The 25820-nt window shown below is 43.3% G+C and overlaps 1 protein-coding gene across 1 annotated transcript in view; it reads right to left on the bottom strand.

The window, feature by feature from the left end:
* Positions 1-15548, bottom strand: part of MB21D2 (Mab-21 domain containing 2) — a 63457-nt gene extending 47909 nt beyond the window's left edge. The window contains exon 1 of the mRNA XM_080623901.1: positions 14589-15548. Coding sequence (XP_080480027.1) covers positions 14589-14799 — 211 coding nt within the window. The 5' untranslated portion in view covers positions 14800-15548. The remainder of the gene's footprint in view (positions 1-14588) is intronic.
* Between the last annotated feature and the right edge of the window lie 10272 nt (positions 15549-25820).

Raw genomic sequence — 25820 nt, 5'->3', positions numbered from 1 at the left:
ATACGGCTCCCTCTCTCTCCTGTACTTTCATTTGAAAGTCTTCAAGCATTCTCAGCGTAGCACCCTCGGTGCCCTCTCTCCACCCACTATTGCACAAAGTGGTATTTGCTTTTGTACTTCCAGTCATTACAGCCTGCATAAGTGCTGTCTCCGGGGCCAAAGTGCAAGAAGCTTCCTGCAGCAGCCTCCTGGGAAGTCTCATGGAAACAGCAGCTTCCCTCCTACTCCCTGATAACCACTACATTAGCATGAGGGAGGACGTTAGTGCTAATGCAGCAGGAATCAACGAGCCTGCTTGTTTCTTATTCCAAAGCAAAGACAAAGGTGGTGTTTGTTCAGAGAGGCAGTAAAGCCAAGCCTTGTAAGGAAGGCAGAAAAAAAATGTAGGTATTTTTTATTTTGTTTTGGACCAAGTCCCTTGAAACAGAATGGGTGTATGAGTCTTTGATAAAAAAAAGTGAAAAACTGGAAATGCAGAAGAAAAACACTTGTAAGTGCTCTACACCTGTCCAGTAACACTGCTCCTCCAGAGACAAAGGGGACTGTGAGAAGACAACACAGGGAGAAAAAAATTCAATGCTTCAAGCTTATATTATCCTAACTTCAGAACAGGAAGGAGTCACTAAACCTTTCTGAGTTTTAGAGCAGATGAGAAATGGAAGCAAACACTTGATTTTGAAGTGTATTTTTGAAAAAATATGGCACACTAACACTAGCAAAAAGCAGAGTTGAAAGGTAGCAGGGAAGTCTGGACATAAACCAACAAAATATAAGAGTGAAAGAAGGTCTTTAAATTCCGTATGCTTACAGCATAGGAACACATGGAGAAATTGGAGAAAATTAAATGTGAAGGTAGAAATTTAATTCCTATTACCTGGAAGAAGTCCTCTGATAAATCAGTTTTCAGCCAAATCACACAATCCTTTTTTTTTTTTTTTTAAAGCAATTCATTTGCACTGTTTAATAGGAACATTTTCAGCCTTAGGCTATGAGCTGTTATTTGGCAGCTACAGTGCTAACAATAAACTGCTAAAATATCTTGATCCTTCAGCTCACCAGCTCCCTTAAAATGTCTTGTGGCAGAAGCCAATGTGCTGTTTGACCAGGATGTCTTGGAGACATCTTCACATACAACATCAGCTCAGTCAGTCACTTTGAGTCACGCCACCTAGCAATCTGCACATTAACTTCAAACAGAAAATAAGGATATCAAAGCCACTGAAAGAGAAATCATTACCAGCAACAAACATGCTGTTCTTCTCCTATGCACTGTTGGCTGAAGAGAAAGCTGTAGCAAGGTGAGTTTTGATCTCAAATTGCGCTGCTACCTCCCTGTGTAACTAGGTCACTAAGAGGCTAATGGTGTTTCTGCTCATACAACCATTTATAGGAAAATGATAATCTGTGCCATTCATTCAGAATTAGTTTCAAGTCAAACCTGCAGGCATCACTTCTGAAAAAGAAAGTTACCAAAAGGTTAGGCCAAGAGGCAATCCAGAAATGCCACTACCTAGTTATAACTAAACCTCATGGATTAGAAAGAGGGTTATAATCTCAAAGCACGCAGGCAGTTCTATAGCACCAGGCATCAGTTTACAAAGACTACCAAACAGTTATTTCTAAGGTAAACCACTAAATCCAGGTCATGTAACCTGATTAAAAAAAAAAAAAAAAAATAAAAATGTTTATCTTCTTGTCACTCTAATGGAATACTAAAAGCAGATGCTATTCTCGCAGATAAAAAGTAGAACCAACCCTGTCCAGCTCAAAAATAGAGAAAGATGCATCGAACTCCCTCTTACCAGCTCTACAAACACATACAGAGAATGCCAAGGCAGAAAGCAAGTCAAATGCCAGATGAATTAGACCCATGCCAATGCATGTATTACTCCATGTTTGGGATTCAGGATTACAAATAATAGGACATAGCATCTTCAACCACCCTCAAAACTCATCTCTTACCTGGCAATAGGTCTTCTGTTGGGCTTTCTTCTGCCCCAAAAGATAGATGGGTGCCCTAGCAAGTATTGGACCTAGTGAAACATGGACCAAAGTCATCCACCAAGCATCCTCAATTCTCTTCAGCACACGATCTGATGATCCAGCATAGTCAAAACTGACAGATGTTTATTTCCTTCCTGAGCCTTGAGGTCTACTGGAGATGGTGGTTCCCCGACAGCCTTATGCAAGCACAGAAGGATGCACTTAATGCATCACCATCTTTGCTAACTCAATAGCTTGTGAAACCACAAATCTGTTGATTGTGGGTCTGCATATTTGCATCACAGAACGTACAGACAAACCTCCTGCATAATTTTCTGAATAGTACCACATATGACTTGGGAGTAGTCCAATTCGTAGGCCCCCTTCGGAAGATATCGGGAGAACTGGCTACCCAGGATCTGGAGAAGGCTGAGGTTCTTAATGACTTCTTTGCCTCGGTCTTCACTGGCAAAGGCTCTGACTGCAACACCCAAGTCTTGGAAGGCGAACGCAGGGACTGTGAGAATGAAGACCCTAGGCCCACTGTAGGAGAGGATCTGGTTAGAGACCATCTTAAAAACTTAAACGTACACAAGTCCATGGGACCTGATGAAATCCATCCGCGGGTCCAGAAGGAGCTGGCGAATGAAGTTGCTAAGCCACTGGCCATCATTTGAAAAATCATGGCAGTCAGGTGAAGTTCCCAATGACTCGAAAAAGGGAAATATAACCCCCATTTTCAAGAAGGGGAAAATGGATGACCCGGGGAATTACAGAGCAGTCAGTCTCACCTCTGTGCCTGGCAAAATCTTGGAGCAGATTCTCCTGGAAGGCATGCTAAGGCACATGAAAAACAAGGAGGTGGTTGGTGACAGCCAGCATGGCATGGCTTCACTAAGGGGAAATCCTGCCTGACCAATTTGGTGGCCTTCTATGATGGGGCTACGAAACTGATGGATGGGGCAGAGCAGTTGATGTCATCTACCTGGACTTGTGCAAAGCCTTCGACACTGTCCCACACGACATCCTTGTCTCTAAATTGGAGAGACATCAATTTGATGGGTGGACCACTCGGTGGATAAAGAACTGGCTGGATGGCCGCACGCAAAGAGTTGTGGTCAATGGCTCCATGTCTGGCTGGAGACCAGTAACAAGTGGTGTCCCCTAGGTGTTGGGAAAGATCTTGTTCAACATCTTTGTTGGTGACATGGACAGTGGGATTGAGTTTGCCTCAGCAAGTTTGCCGATGACACCAAGCTGTGTGGTTCGGTTGATACACTGGAGGGAAGGGATGCCATCCAGAGGGACCTCAACACGCTTGTGAGGTGGGCTGATGCCAACCTTATGAAGTTCAACCATGCCAAGTGCAAGGTCCTACACCTGGGTTGGAGCAATCCCAGGCACTGCTACAGGTTGGGCAGAGAAGAGATTCAGAGCAGCCCTGCAGAGAAGGACTTGGGGGTGTTGGTCAATGAGAAAATGAACATGAGCCGGCTTCAGTGTGCACTCGCAGCCCAGAAAGCCAACTGTATCCTGGGCTGCATCAAAAGGAGCGTGACCAGCAGGTCAAAGGAGGTGATCCTGCCCCTCTACTCGGCTCTCGTGAGACCTCACTTGGAGTATTGTGTGCAGTTCTGGTGTCCTCAACATAAAAAGGACATGGAACTGTTGGAACAAGTCCAGAGGAGGGCCACGAGGATGATCAGGGGACTGGAGCACCTCCCGTATGGAGACAGGCTGAGAAAGTTGGGGCTGTTTATCCTGGAGAAGAGAAGACTGCGTGGAGACCTCATAGCAGCCTTCCAGTATCTGAAGGGGGCCTACAAGGATGCTGGGGATGGACTATTCATCAGGGACTGTAGTGACAGGACAAGGGGTAATGGGTTCAAACTTAAACAGGGGAAGTTTAGATTGGATATAAGGAAGAAATTCTTTACTGTGAGGGTGGTGAGGCACTGGAATGGGTTGCTCAGGGAGGTTGTGAATGCTCCATCCTTGGCGGTGTTCAAGGCCAGGTTGGATGAGGCCTTGGGTGGCATGGTTTAGTGTGAGGTGTCCCTGCCCATGGCAGGGGGGTTGGAACTAGATGATCTGAAGGTCCTTTCCAACCCTAACTATTCTATAATTCCTGTGCAAACAGGGGTACATGCAAAGGCTTAAAAACTTCAGGAAGAAAGACGCTGTCCCAGTATAGAACATTCCTGCCACCAACATCTCCAGTTAAGAGGAAAAAGAAAAGCCTGGTCCCAGCTTTAATGAAAAGTTCCCGTGAGCAGCAAGAAGAGTAGCTTTGCTTACAGTGTATTTGAATCTCAGCTGAATTAGTTGATGTGTGTTGAACACTCTGAAAATTGTGAAGTGGTATATAAACACTAAGGTTTGTTATTTATTATTGTCTTGGTGCACAACAGCGGAAACTAGTGCCATTTACAGATGTGAATTAAGAACAACAGGAGGTCTATCAACATGCTGTGGGTCTGCGGATTTTGTTCATTTGTCTCCCCCATTCCTGTCTCCCTCAGACAGAAATCTCTCCACAGGACTCCTACAATCCTCACCGAGCAGGGCTGGCCAGTGAAGCCTGTTGCAGCTGAACAGCTCTGCTGGGAGAGAAAGAGACCTCTCTGCATACATAGTGTATAAGTGAAGGAATGAGAGGGATTGTCTAGTTTTTAAAGCTAATCAGGAGTGTCCTATGCTTCCAGAACCAGAAATCAAGTTTAGTCAGATCAAAACAACTTGGTTTTTAACTGTGACTTTACAGACTAACTAGTAACTTAACTCTGCAGCTCTGATAAAGTGCAAATAGTTTTGCTAAGTGCTTACCTAGCATATAAGAATCCCTCCCCAAGATAATTAAAATAACTGCACAGACAGTCATGCTTAGCTATTACAAGACTCTGTCAAAGTGGTTATTTTCAGGATAACACTGATGCCTCAATGCATGCTTTGCACATTCACAAAATTCACAGGATATTAGGAAGAATTGGGGGTACAGGGTCAAGCTCTTACAGGCAATTTAGCACATAAAATAAACCTTTGACAGATGCTCAGCCAAATTGTAATAGCTCCTTTTTCTTAATAATGCACTTAGATGTGCATTACAGCTTGCACATTGGGAGGGGAGGGGGAACCACAATGAAAAACATCCACCCAAGAACAAAAAACCCACACAAAACCAGGCATTTAATTCAGAAGGTGCTGCTTGTCAGAGACATACGGCACTTGCAGAGAAACTTACATTCCTCTTATTTTCCTCAAATTACTGATTGCTTAGCACATGGTTCCCCTACTGTCTATGAAATACAGACATTTCAGCAACTCAAGCTTTGAGGGCCTAATATCAAGGGGCCAATATCAATACCTGATCTGCCATTCAACACACTGTACGCGACTTTCAAAAGGCTAATTTCAGGCAGAGAAGGAAACAGAGCCCCTGAAGTGTTGTTACAGTGACATTCCCTCCTCTATCCATAGAGCTGCTGCCATTCAACCAAAAGTTTAAACAGCAATTCACTGTCCGCACTGGAACAGAAGCGAGCTGTACTGGCTGTATCACCAGGACTAACCACTGGAGAGCAGCTGTACATCAGATATGCATCCGCACACAGGGTTCAGAATCATATGCAACAAAGAGGAGTGGATTTAGGCACCTCTGAATCAATATAAACGCACCACTCTGAAGGCTGGCAAAGGAAGAAGTGTATTTAGAAGGAGATTAAGGTATTTCCCCCTTCCTCCCAGGATAACCCTTATTTCATTTGAATGCAGTCAGCTGGCTCCTTTGCACTCAACTTGAGATTCTTCAGTGCACCATGCAATCCTGTACAATCACATTTGAGAGTGGTAATGTACAAAAAAAGTTTACACAAATTGGTGACAAAGTACCGACAAGAGCTTGCAAGCTCCTGTGAAATGCCCTCTAGAACAGATTCCTGTCACACTAAACTAAGGACAGAGATTAGAGTTATCAGCTTTGACACTCAGCAGGAATGTGTCACAAAGGATTAAATCATTATTTCATGAAGTGTCAGCAAACGCAGCTTTCTTGCTGTTCTACCTCTAAGTTATACATTAATTAGTGAAGCACAAAACACATGAAATATCTCTAAGCATCTGCCTGTGCATCAGGCCCAGCCAGAGCTATTAGCACAGGATTCATTTCCAAGAGGAGTCACCCAAAGCATCACCAGCTCTTCAAGAGATCCATTAAAATGCAAAGAGTAGAAGAGCTGAAGGAAAAAGCACAGAGGCTAATTGCAATGTTTGTCTTAGCATTTTTGATAGCTTTTTAATATAACTCTTTCCACACAACCGCAGCATCTGATTTTCTAAACAAGGTCATATATGCACCACTGAATAAAAACATCCTTGCATGAGAGAGGTGTGGAGCAGTGTCAAAGGATCCTACGACATGAACAGGAGAGTTGAGAGAAGACATTTTCAAAGAAAGAAGAACATGGCCTAAAAGACTATGCAGTAAAGCAAGAACCAACTTGGTTAAAGTGTTCCCTAGCTGCTCAGCAGCTTTGGACCAAATCAGTTATGAACTCTCACTCTGTCAGTGGGGGGAAGAAATTCAGCATGGTCTGACTGCAAGCTGTAGTAGAGAAAATCTAAGCAGACCAATGACATCCCACACGTAAACCTCTACTTTTCCTCTAAATCATGACCTCAGAAAGGTGTCACTGAGGGGGCAAAAACCCAAACAAACAAAAAACCAACCAAACAAAAAACCCTACAAAAAAACCCACCCAAAACAAAATAACAACAATTAAAAAATATAAAACACAGAAAAAACCCAAACAAACAAAAAAAAAAAACCAAAACCAAACCACACCAAAAACAAACAAACAAAAAAATTCTCTGCCAATTCCTTATGGATACCCCAGCAGGATTTCTAGCTTCAGCCATGTCTTGTATTTTTCCCTTGCTTTCTGTCCCAAATTGTTGCCTTCTACAACATGTTGGCATTGCCTGACTGCCAAATTACATCATCATACAGACTGTGGCCAGGATACATTCCTCAGACTAATTTGTCCCGGTTTTGCTTTGGGATCCCTTCAGTATAAAATAAGGTTACTTGCTAGAACTACCTAACTGGGTCAGGTTGTAATCTCTCTCTGAGGCTGAACTGTACTTGATCTTGAAGCCACTAGATCAACACTCAATGACAGAGCAACTTTTTGCCTTCACTATTTAAATACTTTCTGAGGCTAAACACTCAAAAACAAACTTCATTTGCATTGCATGGTTAACCATCCTATCATAAAGAACAGCAACACCACAATGTTCCTCTCTTCCGGTACCATCCCACCTTTCACAGGTTGCTGAAGCACAGGAGATGAGGAAGGCTTCTGGTAGTACCAAGGTCCCATTACGTATCATTACATTTGAGGGCAGCTCAGAATGGAACATAGGTCTACGGAACATAGGTCCTGAGTCAGTTTTTTTACCTACAGTGATCTTCTTAGGGTGAAATGGATGCCACCCACCTCCTGTTCTACAAGCTGAAGCCACCCAGTGCTGTGCAAACTTCTGCAAACAGCCCTAAACATGAGTGGGTGGAACTAGCTACCACTGCCGTTTCAAAGACCCAAATATCATGAACCTTAAAGTAATTAATCACCTCCACTCAGTGGTATGCAAATTGTAATTTCAACACCAGCATGCATGTATCAAAATGTATTAACAACCTTCTAATTAAATGCTTTAAATTAGATTAAAATCGTACTGTCTGACAGGTGAAATATAATGCATTAACAAGATTTTTGTAAATTCCTTAGCATCAAGTGTTTATTGAAAGCTCAAATGTAAAATATGTTGGCGAGGAGAGAATCTATCCTCCTCAAACTGAATGCTACAGCACATTTTGACTCCCTTACAACCAGAAAGTCACTAAAATGGTGCTTTCAAAGAAATGCAGAAAGTTTACCTAATGCAGAACTACATGATCCAGGGACCTGTCAGGTTGGCTGAAGTACGAAGGCGCAGATTAATCCACTCAGCCCAGGACAACTGCTATTTGCAGTAAAAGTGAATGCAACAGAATGGTAAGAATGAAAGCAAACAGTGGAGTTCTCTTTACTAAAGAGAAAAGCAAAATCCATAGCAGCATCTGTCAATTGGAACATCAGCTGCTGCAGGAAGATTTATTTTGAATGTCTCATAAGCTGCCTTCCAGTTGCATTAGCAAAAAAAGAAGCCAACTCTCATATTTTTGCTAGTCAGACAGTAAGACAGATTTGTGATAAGTCATAAACCTCCACTGGATATAAAATCCATAGTTAGATGGGGAACCTATGAAGTATGGCTGCAAGTTCCAAAAAAGTTCTAATCTCCTGACCTCACATCACACTACCATTGATCAGAACAAGATCCCGGCAAATAATTTGAGACATTCACCTAAAAGTCATTCTTCACCCTTGCTCTCTCACCCTTGCTCCCTTTGCTCCCTCCATGCACACACCTTTCTTCTCAATGAGGGGCATTCTGTGAGTACAATATCCAAAGCTGCCTTCTGCTTTAGCTCCCGTGCTAGGTCCTCTGCTTTTCCAAGGAAAAAAGCAGGGCAGATACCCTTCTTTGATCCCCCAGAACTTCGTCTATTCTACTCTGCTCGTTTCATGCCCCAAAGATAGGCAAATTAAAGAAGGTCTAAATAATAGAGTAATATAGTATGTTGTACACATGAATGGACTGTTAGTCTCAGAGAATTTTATCTCCTTCAGGCAATAGCAGACAAAGCTACCAATGGGCAGAATTAATGCCTTTCTTTCAGGATATGGAACTGAACCCATCTCAGCTGTAAGATCCCTAGGGAAAACCTGGCTCAGGAGGTATGTCACCCTACATAATGCATTAAATTCTTAATCCTCTCTTTTCATAGAAAATGAGCTACAGCTCTTGCTCAAGTTAGTTTCATACACTTGCATCACCCAGCCACAGGAAGTAGACTCAAGGGCAGGTCATTTTTCTCAGAGAGAGTTAAGAGTTCTATACCAGAGCCTCTACCTATGACTGCCACCACAGGGTCTCACACAGACATGCATGGAAATGCAGTTGTCATCTTAATCACTGTTCAGTGTCATGCTGAAGCAGCCCCTGTAACTGAAGCCTCCTTGACTGGAGACAAGAGCTAATCTCTTCGACTTAACCACATTTCTTCCTGGCACTTTCTTTCCTAACCTGTCTTGCAGAGTGCAAACCAGTAGGGTCCGAACAGGACAGAGAAGGGAACACAGGGAAAGGTTTCAGAGGTGTGCTTGGGAAAACTACCTTTGCAGCAAGAGGACTGGGACATGTACAGGGGCAACAGTGTACATGTCAAGGCCCAGCAAAACTTTCAGCTGTACAAGAGAGTTAAAGACAGCAGGAACCTGTCATTTGTTAAATAAAAATTAAGGAGGGCAATCCCAACTATCCAAAAAAGTTGCACAGCTTGGAGGTTTCCCTTGGGAAGTCCAGGCAGGACTATTACATCCTGAATCTCCTCCAGAATGAACTCTGCCTATGGTTTGCTCTAGGTCTCCAAGCATACATCTGTCTTACAGATTATCAAAGGTATAATAAAACATGCCCGCCAGCCTTCCTGTGCAATGTTGTATTTGTCTTCCATATAGCTTCACCTATAAAAATAGCCAGCTGCCTAGAAGAAAGTTGAACAACTGGTTTGTGACTACAATTGCTCTGAATGTTTTAGCATTCATGCAAAGTCATGTGGAAGAAAAAAGGAAAAGTCAAAACCCCAAAACCTCATGTATCCTAGTTACAATCCTTCACTGTAATTATAAAATTGCCCTTAAAACATAATTGCATAATGGGGCTTGGCAAGTATTCACCCAAATCTTTTACAAATATTTCCACAGACTGAAGAAACAGGCAGTGGGCAGTCTGACAAGCCTGCCATGAGAATTCATGCCCTTAAGACATGTTCCTAGCTATTACACTAAATACTTTGCATCACAACCTAATGTTTCAAAACAGTAGTTGAGCAAAAATACCAGCATCTTAAAACAAATTGAGAGAAAGATTTTCAACCTATTTGCACTGCACACATACTTGGAGCAGCAATACCTTTGAATAAAGGGACAGAGGAGGCTACCGATCCTTTTTAACTAGTTACACAGCAAGAATCCCCAGTTAGATTAAATTGATTGACTTCTGGTAGCTATAACCAAATAGAAGCTACCGATGCTTTGCTAGGATTACTTTACCAGCCTAGCAACCTGCAAATTAACAAAACAAAACACAACACAAAACCCTCTCAACCTCAAATGCAAATACAGAAACATGTGGCATGCAGGGAGAGGAGACCCAAAAGAAGCCAGAAATCAAATCTGCAATACAGTAAGGCTGTTTTTAACAGCTGTGCATTATGCATTCAGCAGCACAGGGAATGCCAGCAGGGAGCCTTTATTAACATAGGCCGCACAGTACAGTGAGCTCCTATCACGATTGGCCTCCCTAGAGAAAAGGCGCACACACATGATAGACTTAACCCTGGAGATCACTCCAATCCTGTTGCTATTTCATCAGCTCCACAAAACAACAAAAAACAGAGAATTTCCATGATGTTTCACAGACAAACAGATAACACTTCCAACAACATCTGAAATCTAATCTACAATAGAAGTTGTACATCAGCAAGTTATGCCAGGTAGGAAAAGGGAGAAAAAATGCTGCACAAGCCCACACAACAGAGTCCCACTACCAGTGCTGTTCTGCTATACAGACCTTGGGTACAGGGGAGGACCATAAAATACTCCTCTTGTAGAAGACACTAATAAAAGCAAGCTGTTGTCAGAACACGTGTTCTCAGCAAAGCAATCTGCACCTCTACTGCACATATTTTAGGGGCCCGTCAATCCAAGAAACAGCTGGAAGCCTTGCTACAGATGCAGGAGCCCAGCAGGGTAACTCACTCCATTCGGGAAGATGGTATTGGCAGCAAAAATATTTTGCTGATGCCAGCTCTGCCTCCACTGTGAGACTTGGCCTCTATCACAAAGACTTACTAGCACACCCAGCTCAGCACTGGGCATGCACCAGAAAGAAGGGAAATGCCCTCAGAATAGGCTCACCACCTCTCCTGTATCAAGTGCTGATAGAAGCTCTCTAGAGGTCTTGTCAACAGCTCTAAGTTGCAGCTGGCTGCAGATCCTCAAAGTGTGGCCTGTCCTGGTGGGCAGCTCCTGCAGAACTGAGATGCAACAACTGAAGTAACAGAAAGATACAACTAGAGGCTTTAAAAAAAAAAACAAAACAAACAAAAAAGGCCACTTTAGTCCCTGTCCTTCCTCTGAACTGTGGAAAGAAGGCAATGGCAGGAAAAAAGAATGGCATGAAATATCCTGACCATTCCTCTTCTGACTCTGCAGAGAAGAAAATGTCTCATGATAGGAAAGGGAAACAAAATACCAACCTGAAGAGCCTGAAAACTGCTCTAGATGACTGAATGCCAATGTGTGCCTAGAGTGAAGGAAATAGCTCTGTATAATCTGCATTTATTCATACCTCCTTACTTTTTTGTCTTCTCTTGTTAAGAAGTAAAATGCAAGAGTCAGTATCCCTAACAACATGCAATAGCAGCAGCAATAGCACTAGAAATTTCAAGGGGTTATTTAATATGCAGTATTCTGGTTCCCAAGAGCATAATATATAGCTTTTTAAGCCTAGCACATCTGTGCATTACCAATCCTTTTTCACTTAGATGCTGAACAGAAAGAGACAGGTAGTGTTTTTTAAAGAAGTTTCCTGGAACTACTTGTACTGCAGGATCAATACGCTCTAGGTCAGGTACCCCTAAAAGGTTTTTAATATGAGTGCTATGCACCTCTCATTACAATAGCAGCAAATGCTTTAAAAATCAAAATATCATTGACTGTAATATCATCACTTGATAAAAATACTCCTTTATCACTCTTCAAGCGCAAAAAAAAACAAACCCAAAACTGAGTCACAGTGAGAATAAGTAGTTAGCTCTTTTCATGGCTTGAAGACAGAGACTTGGTCTCTCAGTTACTCCCAGCCAGCCCACTGCCCAGAACACAAGACTGTCTCTTCTCCACTATTCATGATTAATACAGCCTTCCCTTCCTTTGAGGCTCAGTTATACCTATGTCAGAGACAGGTAATTGTCAGGCACAGCTCAGCGTGAGTACAGGAATTTACCTATCAAAGGCAGCAAAAGACACCTGTTGTTCCAGTGTAGGTGTTAGCAAATGGGATGACCAGGAACTGCCCACATCCAGAAAACACTCACTTCCCCCACCAGATCCGGTCCTAATGCTTGAGGCACAAGATTTTAGACAAAGGCATGACAAGCAGTACCTCTCCCTAATTTTATCATAGCCCAATTTGAGATCTCCTACAGTTAGGTCGTTAATAGCCAGAGCAAGACAACGCATGTGAAAAAAGAGTTAATATAAATAGAAAGCAAAGATCTGACCTAGAGGGCAAGCCATGCAGAGTACAAACATCTGAGAATCTGCACACTCTCCTCATCTACTATTCATCCACCAACTACACACCAATATAATTAAATCAGGAAAGCTACATTTAATTTTCCTATCATCACCCGATGAGATAAGAGCAGTACATATGGGAGAGATCAGGCACAGGGGAAAGAGCTATTTATTAATAAGATAAATCCTTTTAGATTTAAGAGCCTCTCTGGCTAAGAAGGGTCTGATCCACTAACAGAACTTCCATGTTTAATGCAGACAAATCAGACACCCCATCTCCATTTCTGTCCCTGGCTTGGTCCTTCAAGTCTGTTTTGTTGAGAAACAAGTCTCATTGAAAATTGACAGGCATAACTTAGAACAGAAATACAGCTTTTGTTTAAACCCGTTTTACTCTACAGGTTTAAAACTGAAGAACACTCATCTCTCAGCCATTATATTGACAAAGACAGCCACATTAATTTACGTTACCTCTAAACAGCCTAAGGCTCCCTGTTTTCATGAAAAGCAAGGCATTAGGGTGTGTTTGCAGAAATACAAGGCACACTTCAGCCATTCTTCCCTCTTTCTTGTACTGCCTTCTCCCACTTAGTCAGGAAAAAATGCTGTGGTCCCTGTCCCCTGCAAACACTATTAATGCTTAAACAGGACTATATAAAGCTTTCTCTATCTGCTAGCTACACACCCAGAACTGCTGCTCTGTTTTCTCTCCACTCTTCCTTACTTCATCCCATCCAGCCCTGCTTTCTCAGCTGTGATTTAAAAATGTATCAGATCATAATAACAGATGACTTCCACAGTATCAGGTTTTCAATAATAAAAATCCTACAGGCTTTAATGCAACCACGGCTTCATCACATCATCTTTTTCTCAGGAAGGGAAAAATATTTATAACAGCAACTATAAATATACATGCTACTGACTTTTCAACTTGTTGTCCTTGTTCTCAAGCTAAATTTAGTCTGCTATATCCTGTCCAGCCCTTAGTAAAAAAGTGATACTAAATCGTGCAGATCCCACAGCAGGTAATTATACTTATCCAGATACCTTACAAGACAACCACCTGGACAGCTAGATTCTCATTTAATGAGTGCAGATACGTTCATGGCTATAGAGGAAGTGGACTATTATAATGATTATCCCCCAATGCAGAAAATAATTATTATTGCAACAGGACAGCTCTCTGCTCCTGAATGAGAACAGTGATGTAGGTTATTCACAAGTGTACATGTGGACCACACATTTGGTTTGTGCCAAATACACTTCAAACTCCTCTGAGCTATAAAGAACCGTTCACTGGCCACACCTGCTGTTTACCCATGTTCTCATTTTACATGCAAAAATGTTTGATGGTTGATTTCAAGGTCCAACCTCTATGTTAAAGAACATCTCTTCATACCCTAAAGGCTCTCATTCCTGTGAGTGATTCCTTAGTCAAAACAAGGTAAATATTTATCAGGAACTGCCTACCTAGAGAATTAGGTTGTTAGTCATTCCACCGTTAATCTTGAGAAGCCTTAGTCATGCCAGAGCCCAGGTGATTTCTGCAAGGGCCAACACGTGTTTCACCCTGGTTTAAGGATCCCAGCCCGCAATTAAAAGTTTCACACAGATGAGGACTCCCCCACTACAATCTTACTCCACTCGCAGCAAGTTTTGCAACCTAAGCAAGAAATGCAGTTCAGAGGATGCTCCCATGCAAGCATCAATTGGTCTGATGACAAAAATAAGCGGTCCAGAAAAAAATACTTGCTAGCTGGGGGGGAAAGCAGTGAAGAGTCGGGCTCGCTTTACCTCCAGCCCCGCTGGCTCGGCGTGCTTCTCGAGCACCGGCCAGCTCTGCGACCCAGCCTCTCCTCTGTGCTTATAAATACATCGCTGCTAAGGACTAGGTGGGTAGGACAGGAGAAAAAAAAAAAAAAAAAAAAAACAAAACAACAACACACCAAACAAAAAAACCCCAAACAAACCCAAACATTTTCTTGGGCTGAGACCCGCTCTGCGGCCGGGGATCTCCAGCCCGGCGCGCCTGTGGCACAGGGAACGGGTCCGTCGGTGCGGCGGCGCCGCCGGGGGTCCCTGCCCATGGTCCCCTGCCGGCACCTCCTTTGCCCGCGCCCCGCCCGGTCCTTGCCCTACCCAGCATGGAGAAGATGAAGTCCTTCGCCGTATGGATCTCCAGGGCTCGCTGGTCGTCGTACTCCCTCTGGTCGTGTTTGGTGAATTCTTGGATGAGTTTATTCAGTTCCTCCACCCTGGCTCCCGATCGGAAATCCAGCTCCGGGAAGGGAGGCTTGCTGGTGGTGCCGGCAGCCCCTGCCTTGCTGGCGAGCGGCGCCGCCATCTTCATGCAAAAAAAAAAAAAAAAAAAAAAAAAAAAAGGAAAGACAGGGAGAGACGGAAAAAAAACCCAAACCAAACAAACCCAAGGAGGGGTCTGCGGTTTGCAAGGTAGCAATGGCAGAATGCAAGGGCGCCGCAGCCCAGCGGCCACCCGGGGCGAGGGAGCTGCCTGCGCGGCGCCGAGTGGGGCCCGGGAGGCGCGGAGCGGCGCTGGGCGCCGCGATCAACAAGCGGCCGCGCTGGCTGCGCCCCCGCCCGCCGCCGCGCTGGGGGCCGGGCCGGAGCGGCGCGAAGCGAAGCGGAGCCGCCTGCAGCTGCGGCCGGGGGCGCGGGGGGGGCTCGCTGCTCTGGCGGCGTCACGGCGGGCGGGCGCTGAGACTGGAGCCAGACCTCTGGCTCGGCATTAAATTCACCCTTTTTCTTTTTTTTTTTTTCTTTCCTTTTTTTTTTTTTTTTTTTTTTTTTTTTAATCTATGTTTAAACTTCAGTAAAAGCCGTGTCCTGAAAATGGATTAATAACCGGCTGGGAACTCTGCTCCTTCCATATGTTCCTCAGACATTCTGTGTTTATTCCTTATTTGCCCGAAAAGGCAACCTGAGATTTCTACATATATGTATACATATATACACGTACACACACAAAGTAATTTTATCGTCTGTCTTAGAAGCAATGACCAAGATAAAGTATCCTCACTGCTGCACCTAAGAGCAACCCTGCCTAGGAGCTCCTGAGACCTACACAGACAAAGGGTAGGAGGGGAGATGGGATCTCAGAAGACTCGCCTGAGGCTAAGCAGCCTGTGGCAAGGAGCCCAGACCTCTTACCTCCATCCATTCCCCCATCGTCAAGACTATATGCTTTTCTTCTGTATGTATTTTTAATGCCTTCCAACTTTTCAGTCTGGAGTGGTTTTCTCCCCTTAGCCTGATTTTCTGTGCCTTGTCCCATCATTGAACATATATAGCACAATCCGTTATATACCTAAGTGCATCCACCGGAATGTCTTCCTGCCGAGGGAGTGTACAGGTACATTGCGTTAGCCTTCTACAGTGCATTTCAGATGCTATGGCACTGATGCAAGCTGCTGGGTAATGAATTATCCTCACAAGAATCTTGGGATGAAACAAAGCTTTCAGCTCAGTCCCACACTACAGTAAAATGCATCTACCAAAATTAGGCATGAGGCATTTGGAGAAAAAATAGGAAGGTGAAACAACTAAGCTCAGTGTGAAGAGCTTACAGGCTGGCTTCCCCAATACGTAGTAAACACAGATGCTAGTGTTTAGACCTGAGCTCGAGGATGTGGCTTGGTTCCTCTGGACCACTCACTAATCTTGGTGAGAAATAGGAGTTCAGCACCTTCCGCAGTAGGATCTTATCTGAATTTGGACCCTGTAACAGAAACCACAGCCTGTTCAACAGAGAACAGCTGATGCCTCTGGCTTTGTCCTCTAAGTACTTACACAGCTTTTGAGAGCACTGATATGCTCATTATCTAAGAAATGATGTCCCGAAGGTAAAGGCGGGAGTGCTGGTGTGTGCACGCACATGCCCTCTGCTGGGTACGCAGGCCCTACTGTGTTCAAACACTGCCCACAGCTGACTGACATGAGTGGACTTCATTCACCATGTAAGCCTTGGTGGTCAGCTGCATTGTCACATAAACCTCTGACTGGTACTATGTTTGACTTAGACCAAGCACATTTCCGTCATCACCCCAGCAAAGCCTACAAATAAAAACAATTAACTGATAGCATTGACATAATGCAGGATCTGACTTGCAGAAGAGCAATTAGCAGTGTGCAGTGTTGGTGGCCCGCCCTGCAGAATTATGTCTGCTAACTGTCTCAGCCCATGCTCTCCTGTGCTAGTGTGCTGCAGTCGCTGCCTGTCTGATCGCTCAGGACCTCTTGCCTCTGCCAGGGTTTGAGAGCCCTGCTATTTCTCTGCAGTGTGTTTTTGCCGGGGGTGACAATCTCATACAGGCGGACAGCTCCCTCTTGTGCTAACACCTCTCCCGCAGAAGTTACAGTAGCTTCTGAACCCCAGACCTCCTTAAAATCTTCTGGTTTGTCCTGCCCATCACTGAACAACGGTAAGTCCTCTCTGTGCCTGACATAACCATTTCTAGTTGCGTGGTATTTGTTTCACTTCCACATGATGCCAACTGCTAGCAGCTATGATGTATGCACCACTGGCACCACTTGGCGAAGTAGCTGGACCTTTTCATACCAGCTACACTTTAAATCCCCAACCCTCTCACCTGATCTTTTTCAAGCTGATGTTCACAGACATCATGGACTGGGTAGCCTTCTTTCCTAACTATATCTTATTTGCTGCATCATATTTCAATACTGGGACTTCCAGTGGTTTCTTCATGAACATTTAGTCTCTCATTCTGTCTTTAGGTGAGTCTCCAAAAGGTCACACTGACTGTCTACCTACATCAATCACAGACTTACATTAATGTTTTTCTGCCTCTTCATTTAAAATGTTTAAATCCCATCCAGTAACAGCTTCATAGCTAGCTTTGCCTGAAGTCACTAGACACCTATTTGAAACATACAGAGCTTCAGAAACAGCTAATGCCAGAAGCAATGGAGATTTCAATTTGATTGTCTTTTTTAATGGCACTTCTGCCTGAAGTTATAGACACGTTCATATTTGCAGAAAGTTTCTCTTAGATCAGGGTGTTAACTGCTCCAAGCTTCTTGCTTATCTGGAGTTTGTTTTATTCCTGACACCATGCATTATTGAGAAATTGCTCATAACCAAAGAACGTGCTTCATTTAGTTTCTGAATTCAGACCAACACTGTTCACCAAGAGCAACATCAAGCAAACAGTTTTGATTTTCTTCAAGAGTCTTGGACATGCACTGCACCTCTGCCTCACACCAGTGCTAAGAGAAATTCTCCTTCATGAAAAGCAGTTGTACTTGCAAAAAAAAGAAGCCTTTTAAACACCTTATCCGGAAATCTTTGAATGGGCTTGGGACCCTCAGTGGCAAGTGGGATCTGCCACCCTGTCATATGTTTTAAATTGCATCCACTTGCCCTTGAAATTGCAGCAGCTTGCAATTTTACCTCATCACATCAGTGCAATTTAAGATCTCTGAATAAATACAGAGTTAATTCAAGTCTTACGTCAATCAAGCACTGGGGATTACTCAAGCAAATAAATGAGAATGAGATTGAAAGTAAGGTTGGCCGGGAGTTTTGCTACCAAATCTTTTTTCTTTCTGAAGTGTAACTCTGTGGAAGCATTGCAGCATCCTCAAAGCTCCTCCTGTAAACATTATCTGGGGACTAGGAGGAGTCTGTGGCCTCTGCCATACTGGGCCCAGGAATTACTGCTGGGAACATTCACCTTATTTGAGATAGGGTTTGAGCACCTTGACTCCTAAACTGTTTCTCACCTGCGCTAGAATATGTGCCCTCCCTCTCACACGCCCTCTTCCTTTCTCCCATGTGTTTTCTCTTTCCTTCAAAGCATCTTCCTCTTTTTCTCCTGCAGAACAGATATCCTCTTTTCTGCCCAGCACCACTTCCAGCATTTAGAAATAGAACAGGCCACAGAGAAATGAAGCGAAAGAGAAGAAATAACTGTTCTCACTTCTGTAGCATGACCTAAGACCTCAGAATGCTTTTCACACTTGAATAGGCTGTCTCAAAAAAATATGTATAGCAAGCAAGTATTAACACCACCATCCTAGGACTGGCAAAACAGTTTTGCAGTATTTGTGAGGATCAATTGGCCTGGGATACCAAGGGAGGAAGACCAGGCAATTCAGGGCCTGACGCTCAGTGCATCTCATTTAGATGCTGCAGACTGGTAGGGGGAATTAATTAAAAATTGGAACAAGATCCAGAAATAAGATGGAGCCTCAGATACATCATCTTAGGATATTTCACTGCAGCTGGTAATTAGAGTATGACGCAGACTGAGCTAGTTTCATCCCTCATTTCATAGAAATTGTACCCAGATTTTCTGAGGCTAAAAGTAGACTCAAGAAACATCTTCCTTTTCTGTACTTGGCAGTGAAGCAGCTGTAGCTCAAAGCTTTGTGTGGCAAGGGGCTTCACCAGGCACAAAATTACTGTCTGGAGCTGCTCAATTTTTCCAATCTGGTGGCTGCAAATTCTGCTTCATATTATTGCAGTACCTTCAAAGCTGTTCAAGGGTCCTTCATGCCTTGTGTTGCAGAAGCCTGGTCCTGGCCTATAGAACAGGCTGTCTGTGCAGATGAGTAACACAGAGCAGGGAAGTGAGCCACACAAACAGAGGGAGTCTCAGCAGCAGACCAAGGATCCTGCTCTTCTGTCCTTCTCCCTCTCCTGCACTGGCTCTACATCCAGCTCTGCTCTTCCCACTGATACCTGAATCCCTGCCAAGATTTTCCTCCTTTCCCTTTTCTTCTCCCTGCACACTTTCTCTGTGTGGCCTTAATTCCCAGATCTTCCCAGGAGGAAGGAGCACAGAGTAGCACCAAGCCTAGTTTCACATTTATCAGGACCTCACTTTCATTAAGCTGCACCAGTGATATCCTTACGTACTTCAGCTCCTTCACTACGCTTCAGGTCTTTCCCTCCGCTAACAGTTCCTAGTCTGGCTCTGAAGTGAAGTTTTTGGGATTCCTGGAAACAACTGGAATGTCACAGCATTCCATGCTGTTAACAAAGCACTCCTTGTGTTTCTCTGCATCAGGACTTCTCGTCATTCTGGAGCCAGAATCTTCGCCCCTATTTCATGCACCCCCAAAATGTCTACAAAACAGCAGCTACAGGTAGCTGTCTTTGGGCTCCACAAGCCTGAGATCAAAAAAGGCCGTGTTTACTGCAGACTCAGAGCAAAGAGAGTCTTTCAGATAAAGTTTGGACTCATGATCTCCACTGGTTCTCTATTCAAGTTGCATGCTTCAAAGTGGCAGGACTTGAAGAAACTGTAGTGAACATAAAGTCACACAGCCCCACCAGACCATTTCCAGACTCTGGAGATCTGGAGCTGGCAAGGAACTGAGCTTCTGCTCTGTACCTAGGGCTCTTCCTTGCCTTCCCCCATTTATAAAGAAAAGCCAGTCGCATTCTTGTCCATGGGCCCCATTAATTTCACCACCTAGAGCTGTCTCCACATGAGGATATGAGTGGTACCAGCTAAAAAATCTGCCAGCCAAACCAGCATGGATTATACTCAACTCTGTGCCCCTCTAAACACCTAGTTTCCCAGAGACCATGAGAAGCTCTGCCTGCCCTGCTCCACAATTTCCACCTGCAAAGGATTATGACAGATCAATAGTACCCAGCACACATCACAATCTTCAGACAGTTTTAAAAAGGGGTGTGTTTCCTCCTTGACAGACTGAAACTTTTTCTCTAGATTAAAAAACCTGCCTCCCCTGTGAAGAGTTGTGATCTCCTACATCCTGTCAGCAGAACACAGCATCGAGCTGAGCCATCCACACGGCAGTGGAGCTGTGCTCATTAAAATCTTTTGAAACAATGGCATTTCATCTGTCATAGCCAGCCTCAAAGTACCCACACTCAGGATGTTTATAACATTTTCTAAAAGAATAGCAGATGCTTAATGCATATCCCAAGCTAGAAATATATCTAGCTTGTACATCCACCAGGGCTTTTGAAGTAAGGTTCTAAGAAGCATACTCCTGATTCTCAGCCAGTTTCAGGCACTAGCTAGTGAAAGACCCCAGCCAGATCATTTACTATTCTTGTCTCTGTGCCTTTTTGCCTTTTGGGTTTTCTGTGTGTGTGTGTGTGTGTGTGAAAATATACTGGTCACCTGTTTATCTTGTTGTTAAGTGTAATTAGATTGCATACAGACACCTTTGAAGTTGATCTGATAAACTTCATAGTCTGTAAATGTGTTGGCCTGGGACCTCTGTAAGCGATATTTGGAAGTATTTCTGCTGCTCATTTCCTAGGCTTATATGAATTTTCTGTCATTAGTTTTATTTTTAAATTGGAATTTGAATGCAGATCTGAGCAGTGCTGAGCATTGCAGTGCTGCACTGGAGATAATACACTAGTACAGAGATATGGTCAGAACATTAAATACCTGATCAACGTGCAAATTCCCCCCACAGGGAAAGGATAAAGCTTTGGTGTTTGGGTTTGTTTCCATATATAATAAACAAATCCTGGTGGGGCAGAATGGAGAATACAAACAGCAAAACATGCTCCCTTACACATTTACATGCATTATGTGTTGACTACACTCATTGCTGTTGTTCATCTGTAGCTAATTACTTGTATTACAGTAATATCAAAAGCCACAAATGAGAATCAGGGCCCAATTGTACTGGAAACCGGATATAAACATAATGAAGAACTGGTCATTAGCACTTCTGTTTATTTCACTGTACGCTCAGACACTTCACCCAGCAACTCTCTACCCAGGAGCTTAGAAAAGTTACCAGTGGGTCTGTGCTTGCAGTGATGTATAGATCTAGGGTGAGAAGAACCAATTACAGCATTTCTCCTGTGCCAATCCTCTGCTCTCAAGGTGGCTACCAGAAGCAGTTTAACCCCCACATTGTATTCTGCAGCTCTTGAGCAGTTTTCAACACAGCACTTTTCATGAAAACTCTAAAATAACAACGGTCCGTGTGATTTAAACATACCTGCTACTTCTCTGAAGCCTTATAATGTACCAGTCCCAGCATCATTTGTTATTAAAAATACCACACTGAGTTCACAGGTGACTCAGTTCTCCAGGCCATTGGGTAGTTATTGTAGCTGTGAAAAATGGATATTTTTCCAAGTTTGAAAATAAGAAAGGCTCCATATCCCAGATTCTTTCCTATGCAGAACACGCCTCTTACAAGTTGTCATAAAGCTGTGGGAAAAAGGAGTTTTGCAAGAAATACCTACAATTCCGTCTGGCATCATCCACACAAAGAGAAACACAGTCCCTTGGTCATATGTTGAAAGCCAGTAGTCCCTTTCCTCTGCCTTTGCTTATATTATGCTTCCTGTTAGAATATCCTAATCTGTAACTGATCATCAAACCACTGACTTCTGCATCCATTTCCCTTTCATTAGCATGAAGATCTAAAAGCTTTCTGAGTGGCTTTTTATAAAAATACATTAACATACAATGAAATCGAGGAGGCCTGAGCTCTGTACTGTATTTAAGTGCCCTACTCCACTAAAAAACCTTTCTGCATCTGGCCACTGCAGACAGATTTTTTAAGAGTTGTTTTTTGTGTTGCTGGGAAGCAGCATGTGGCACAGCTCTGGCTGGTAGGTAGGTTCACGTCTGAGGAAGGGAAGACCTGAGATGGATAAACAAAAGGTAGCAACAATCTGTAATAAAGAAATCTCCTGTAGTGCTTGTGACAGACTGCAAATGTGTCAGATAAAACATTTTAGTGGTCTGTAATATGGAGTAGGAGTTTGTGTCCCGAACACAGGACTTGTCTGTCTGCCAAGACAGACAATTGCAAGCAAAAAATAATGAAGAAAAAAGAAAGGGGGATGGGGGATAAGAGGAAAGTTGTGGAAAATCAAGGGAATTGTGCTTTTCACCAAAGAAATATATTAGTGAGCCATGATTTGGCCAGAACTGCATGAATGTGTTTTTCTAGCTTTGGTTCAACTTATAAATTTATTAGCTAAAATAATTTATTTTCTGCCTTCATATAGGCATGCTGGTTTCTGCTTGCTGGAATGGCTGTTAAGTGTTTTCTGCTAGCAGCTGGCATATAGATACCTGAAATAGAAATGAGTCCCTTGGAAATTAAAAACATCTTTTAGTCTGAGATTATCAAACACCTTTTGTCATGTGAACTTGCAATGTGTGAGTATGCAATGTTGGGATACCTGCCACAGAAGGACCTTTGTAATATTTTCTTAATTTAATTTTTCTCAAAAAAAAAGCCACAATATCCTTTGGTGCTACAATCCCTCTGTGGCTCCTGTTCTGAAAGCTTGGCATGTTGTCACCTGAGAAGAAAGTCACATAAAGTCATTGTGTTTGCTCTTCCCTCCTCAGCTCTTTTGCAGACACAAGCTAATCCTGAGGCTTTTGCTGTCATCTTTTCTCCATCCTCCCTGCTATGAATTTGCAGGAGGTGAATGAGGATAGATGCCTAGACATTTGCTATGACTTCTCTTGTTCTCAGCTTTGCAAACACTTGCATCTGGCAGCCTTAGCTGTATTGCTTAAACTCAGGGGAACTCTGTCAGAGAGTGCCAGTGTCAGGCACTGTTCAGCATGTCCCACATCAGGTGGTGGAATAACAAATCTGTTGAAAAGCATACAACTACAGTCAGCAAGGTCTTTTCCTTCAAGGTTCTATAACAACAGAGCAAAACCAGTTAGCATAAGCAGAAAAAGGAACAGAAATGCCCATCAGAAATTGAAAAGTACCAAAGCAGATATTGCATAGCCGTTACTTAAGGCCTTTTGACCAGGGAGTTTGGAAGAGGAGCTTAATATCACCCCTAAATATATGAAGTTCATGACAGCACCCCAACATGCTCTGTATGCAAGAATTCCTCAGAAGCTTAAGCATGTTAACTGTGATGCTGGATCTGTAGCAAACGACTGCACAGCTAAGATCCAGTTCTCCCTATAGTTATGTGATAGTGTTGATGTCTGTGAGGTGGGAGTGAGGGTGCAGAGCAGGGTTTGGGGAGTCCTATTCTGTTAGTGTGACAGGTACTTGGGGAGAAAGAAATAGGCTGCGTACAGCACAGTCTGCTCAGAAGGCATATGTAATTGCAGTTGAAAGATCAGGCTGCTTAGTTTAAGAAAGCAAACAAGGAATTGATCTGTTATTGGTGCATTACAAATGCAATCATGATTTCTTACATGCAAGCTTCCAGGGCATGATCAAACTCCTTTATCAATTTACAGTGCTAGTCTATGAAGCTGTAATCCGAAGTAAAGCTCTTTGCACCTCCCTAGAGCTGTGGAATTTAGGTTGGGAACAAGGGTCTGCCAGAAGTAACATCATGGAGGATCAAAACCTTCGCTTTTCTCTGCCTTTCTTGGCTATGTGATACATTTTCATGGGGTTGTAAGTCTGGTCTCCTGTGATCTCACTCTGTCCTTTCTCCCAGAAACCAGATCACTGGTCTCTGCTGTCTAGTTTTGCTTTTATACTCTAATGAGTGTGCATTATAAACAGAGGTGTACAGCATAATAGAACCCCCTGGAAGTATTTGCAAATAAAAGGCTTTTAGAAACCTTTTATAGGGAAGCCCTATAGACATTAATAGATAGTGAAAACTTTTCTATAGGCATTGTTTTTCTACTAGTCTATATAATTCAATAGTGAATTATATTCCTGCTATCAAATCCCACGGGATGATTTAGAAAACCATTAGAAAGGATCTAATTCTCTGTAATTTTCTGCAGTAATTAAGATAAAAGCGTTTCAGGGTCTCCTCTATTACAGTTCATGGGATTTTTCCACAGGAAAAAAAATATGGTCAGTTTAAATTCTCCTTGATTACTCAAGCAAAGTAAAGCCAGTAAATTCTGGAGGTTTATTCAGACAAAATTTCCTTTCATTTCTGTGGGAAATCTACTTAATTTCAGGAGACAGTGAGGGCAAATGTTTATGCTCCCTGTCTGTGATTTTTATAACAGGGAGTCAAAACACCAAACAGTTTCAGTGATTTTGCTGTTTCTTCACTCTGGGTTGGCAGGGAATGTGTACTTTGTGGAGGTATTGTACACAGAAGTAGGTTCCACTCCATTAACAGATGGAGGTAGTGAACTCGGGGGTCTGAGAACCGTGGCATGCAAAGCACTAATTGGAACACCATTAGTGTTTTTCCCATTATGTGCTTGGAAAACTGTCTGAGGACCAACTCAGCTCTGTGTCTACCTGTATCTTGTCCAGGAAGCAAAGGCAATGTTTCTAGAATGTGCTGAGCTCTTGTGAAACCTGAATGTTTCTATGCCCCTTGTCGCCACATTTGCTGCCCCAGCAGAAACACTAACTACTTCTGCAGGGAACTCACTGGATAGAGCCCACACATATGAGAGAAGAATATCATAAATGCCGTGATGATAAATCAAGGAGCTTAAAGGCAAAAATCACTCCTGTGCTATGCTTTGTTGATGCTTCCCTTGTGAGGTTGTGACCTATACTTTGTACTACACAAAGATGAGGGTCAGGCTTTTGTGAAATCCTGACCTTGAGGAAAACAGTAAGAGCTTTTTCACTGACTTGCCTGTATTTCTGTTATGAAAGATTTGTCCGTGGCCCTATCATAAGCCCACTCCAGGTAGTGCCTTCTCTGCCCATCCTAATGGTTTTTCCTCCAGCCTCCTTCACTCCACCCTTCTCCTCCACCACTCTTTGAGGCTGACAGCAAACTGCCCACAGTTAAATGGCAACAGTAATAGCTTCTGATGTGCAACATTTCTCATTCCCAGGTCTCTTCGAAGCCAAGTGTTTTAATACCACTGGCCTTTTACATGCAGCTTATAGCTAGCTCTTCCTTGGAGAAGTCAGAGTCAAAGCTAGCTACAGAATAAAGTTCTTTGGATTTATATGTCTTCACTGATTCTTGTATCTGTATCTTTCTGTATCTCATCATCTGCATCCCAGACACAGTGTGAAAGGAAGCTACTCCTGTTTCCAGAAGCTGTAGATGGCAGACCCTAGCTGATGGTACAAGAATGTCATCAGGGGCTAGGAGGGCTGTGAGAAGCCATCCCTTGCCTGAGCAAAGAATGGAAGCCTGCAGAAATGGCTTATCAGAAATGTTATCACCTCTGCTTCCCAGAGGAGGTTTGGAGGTGAGTAACAAGACTTCCTGCTGAAATTACTGCATCAATTAGCCACATGAAAAATGTCATCCTGCTGTCTTCAATTCAAACAGATCCTTCTTCTCAGTGCGTGGTGCCCTCTTCATCTTTATTACAGCGTGATTTATTTCATTTAGTGGTGCATTGCAAAATTTTCTGGCCCAGCACTGATACAAATGACTTATTTTTCCTTCATGTACCAAAGTGTGACTTTCATTACATCACTGTCCCAGCCACTCTAAAA

The sequence above is a fragment of the Psittacula echo genome (assembly GCF_963264785.1).
Source record: "Psittacula echo genome assembly, chromosome: 7".
NCBI lineage: Eukaryota > Metazoa > Chordata > Aves > Psittaciformes > Psittacidae > Psittacula > Psittacula echo.
This window is presented reverse-complemented; position numbering and strand designations above follow the sequence as displayed.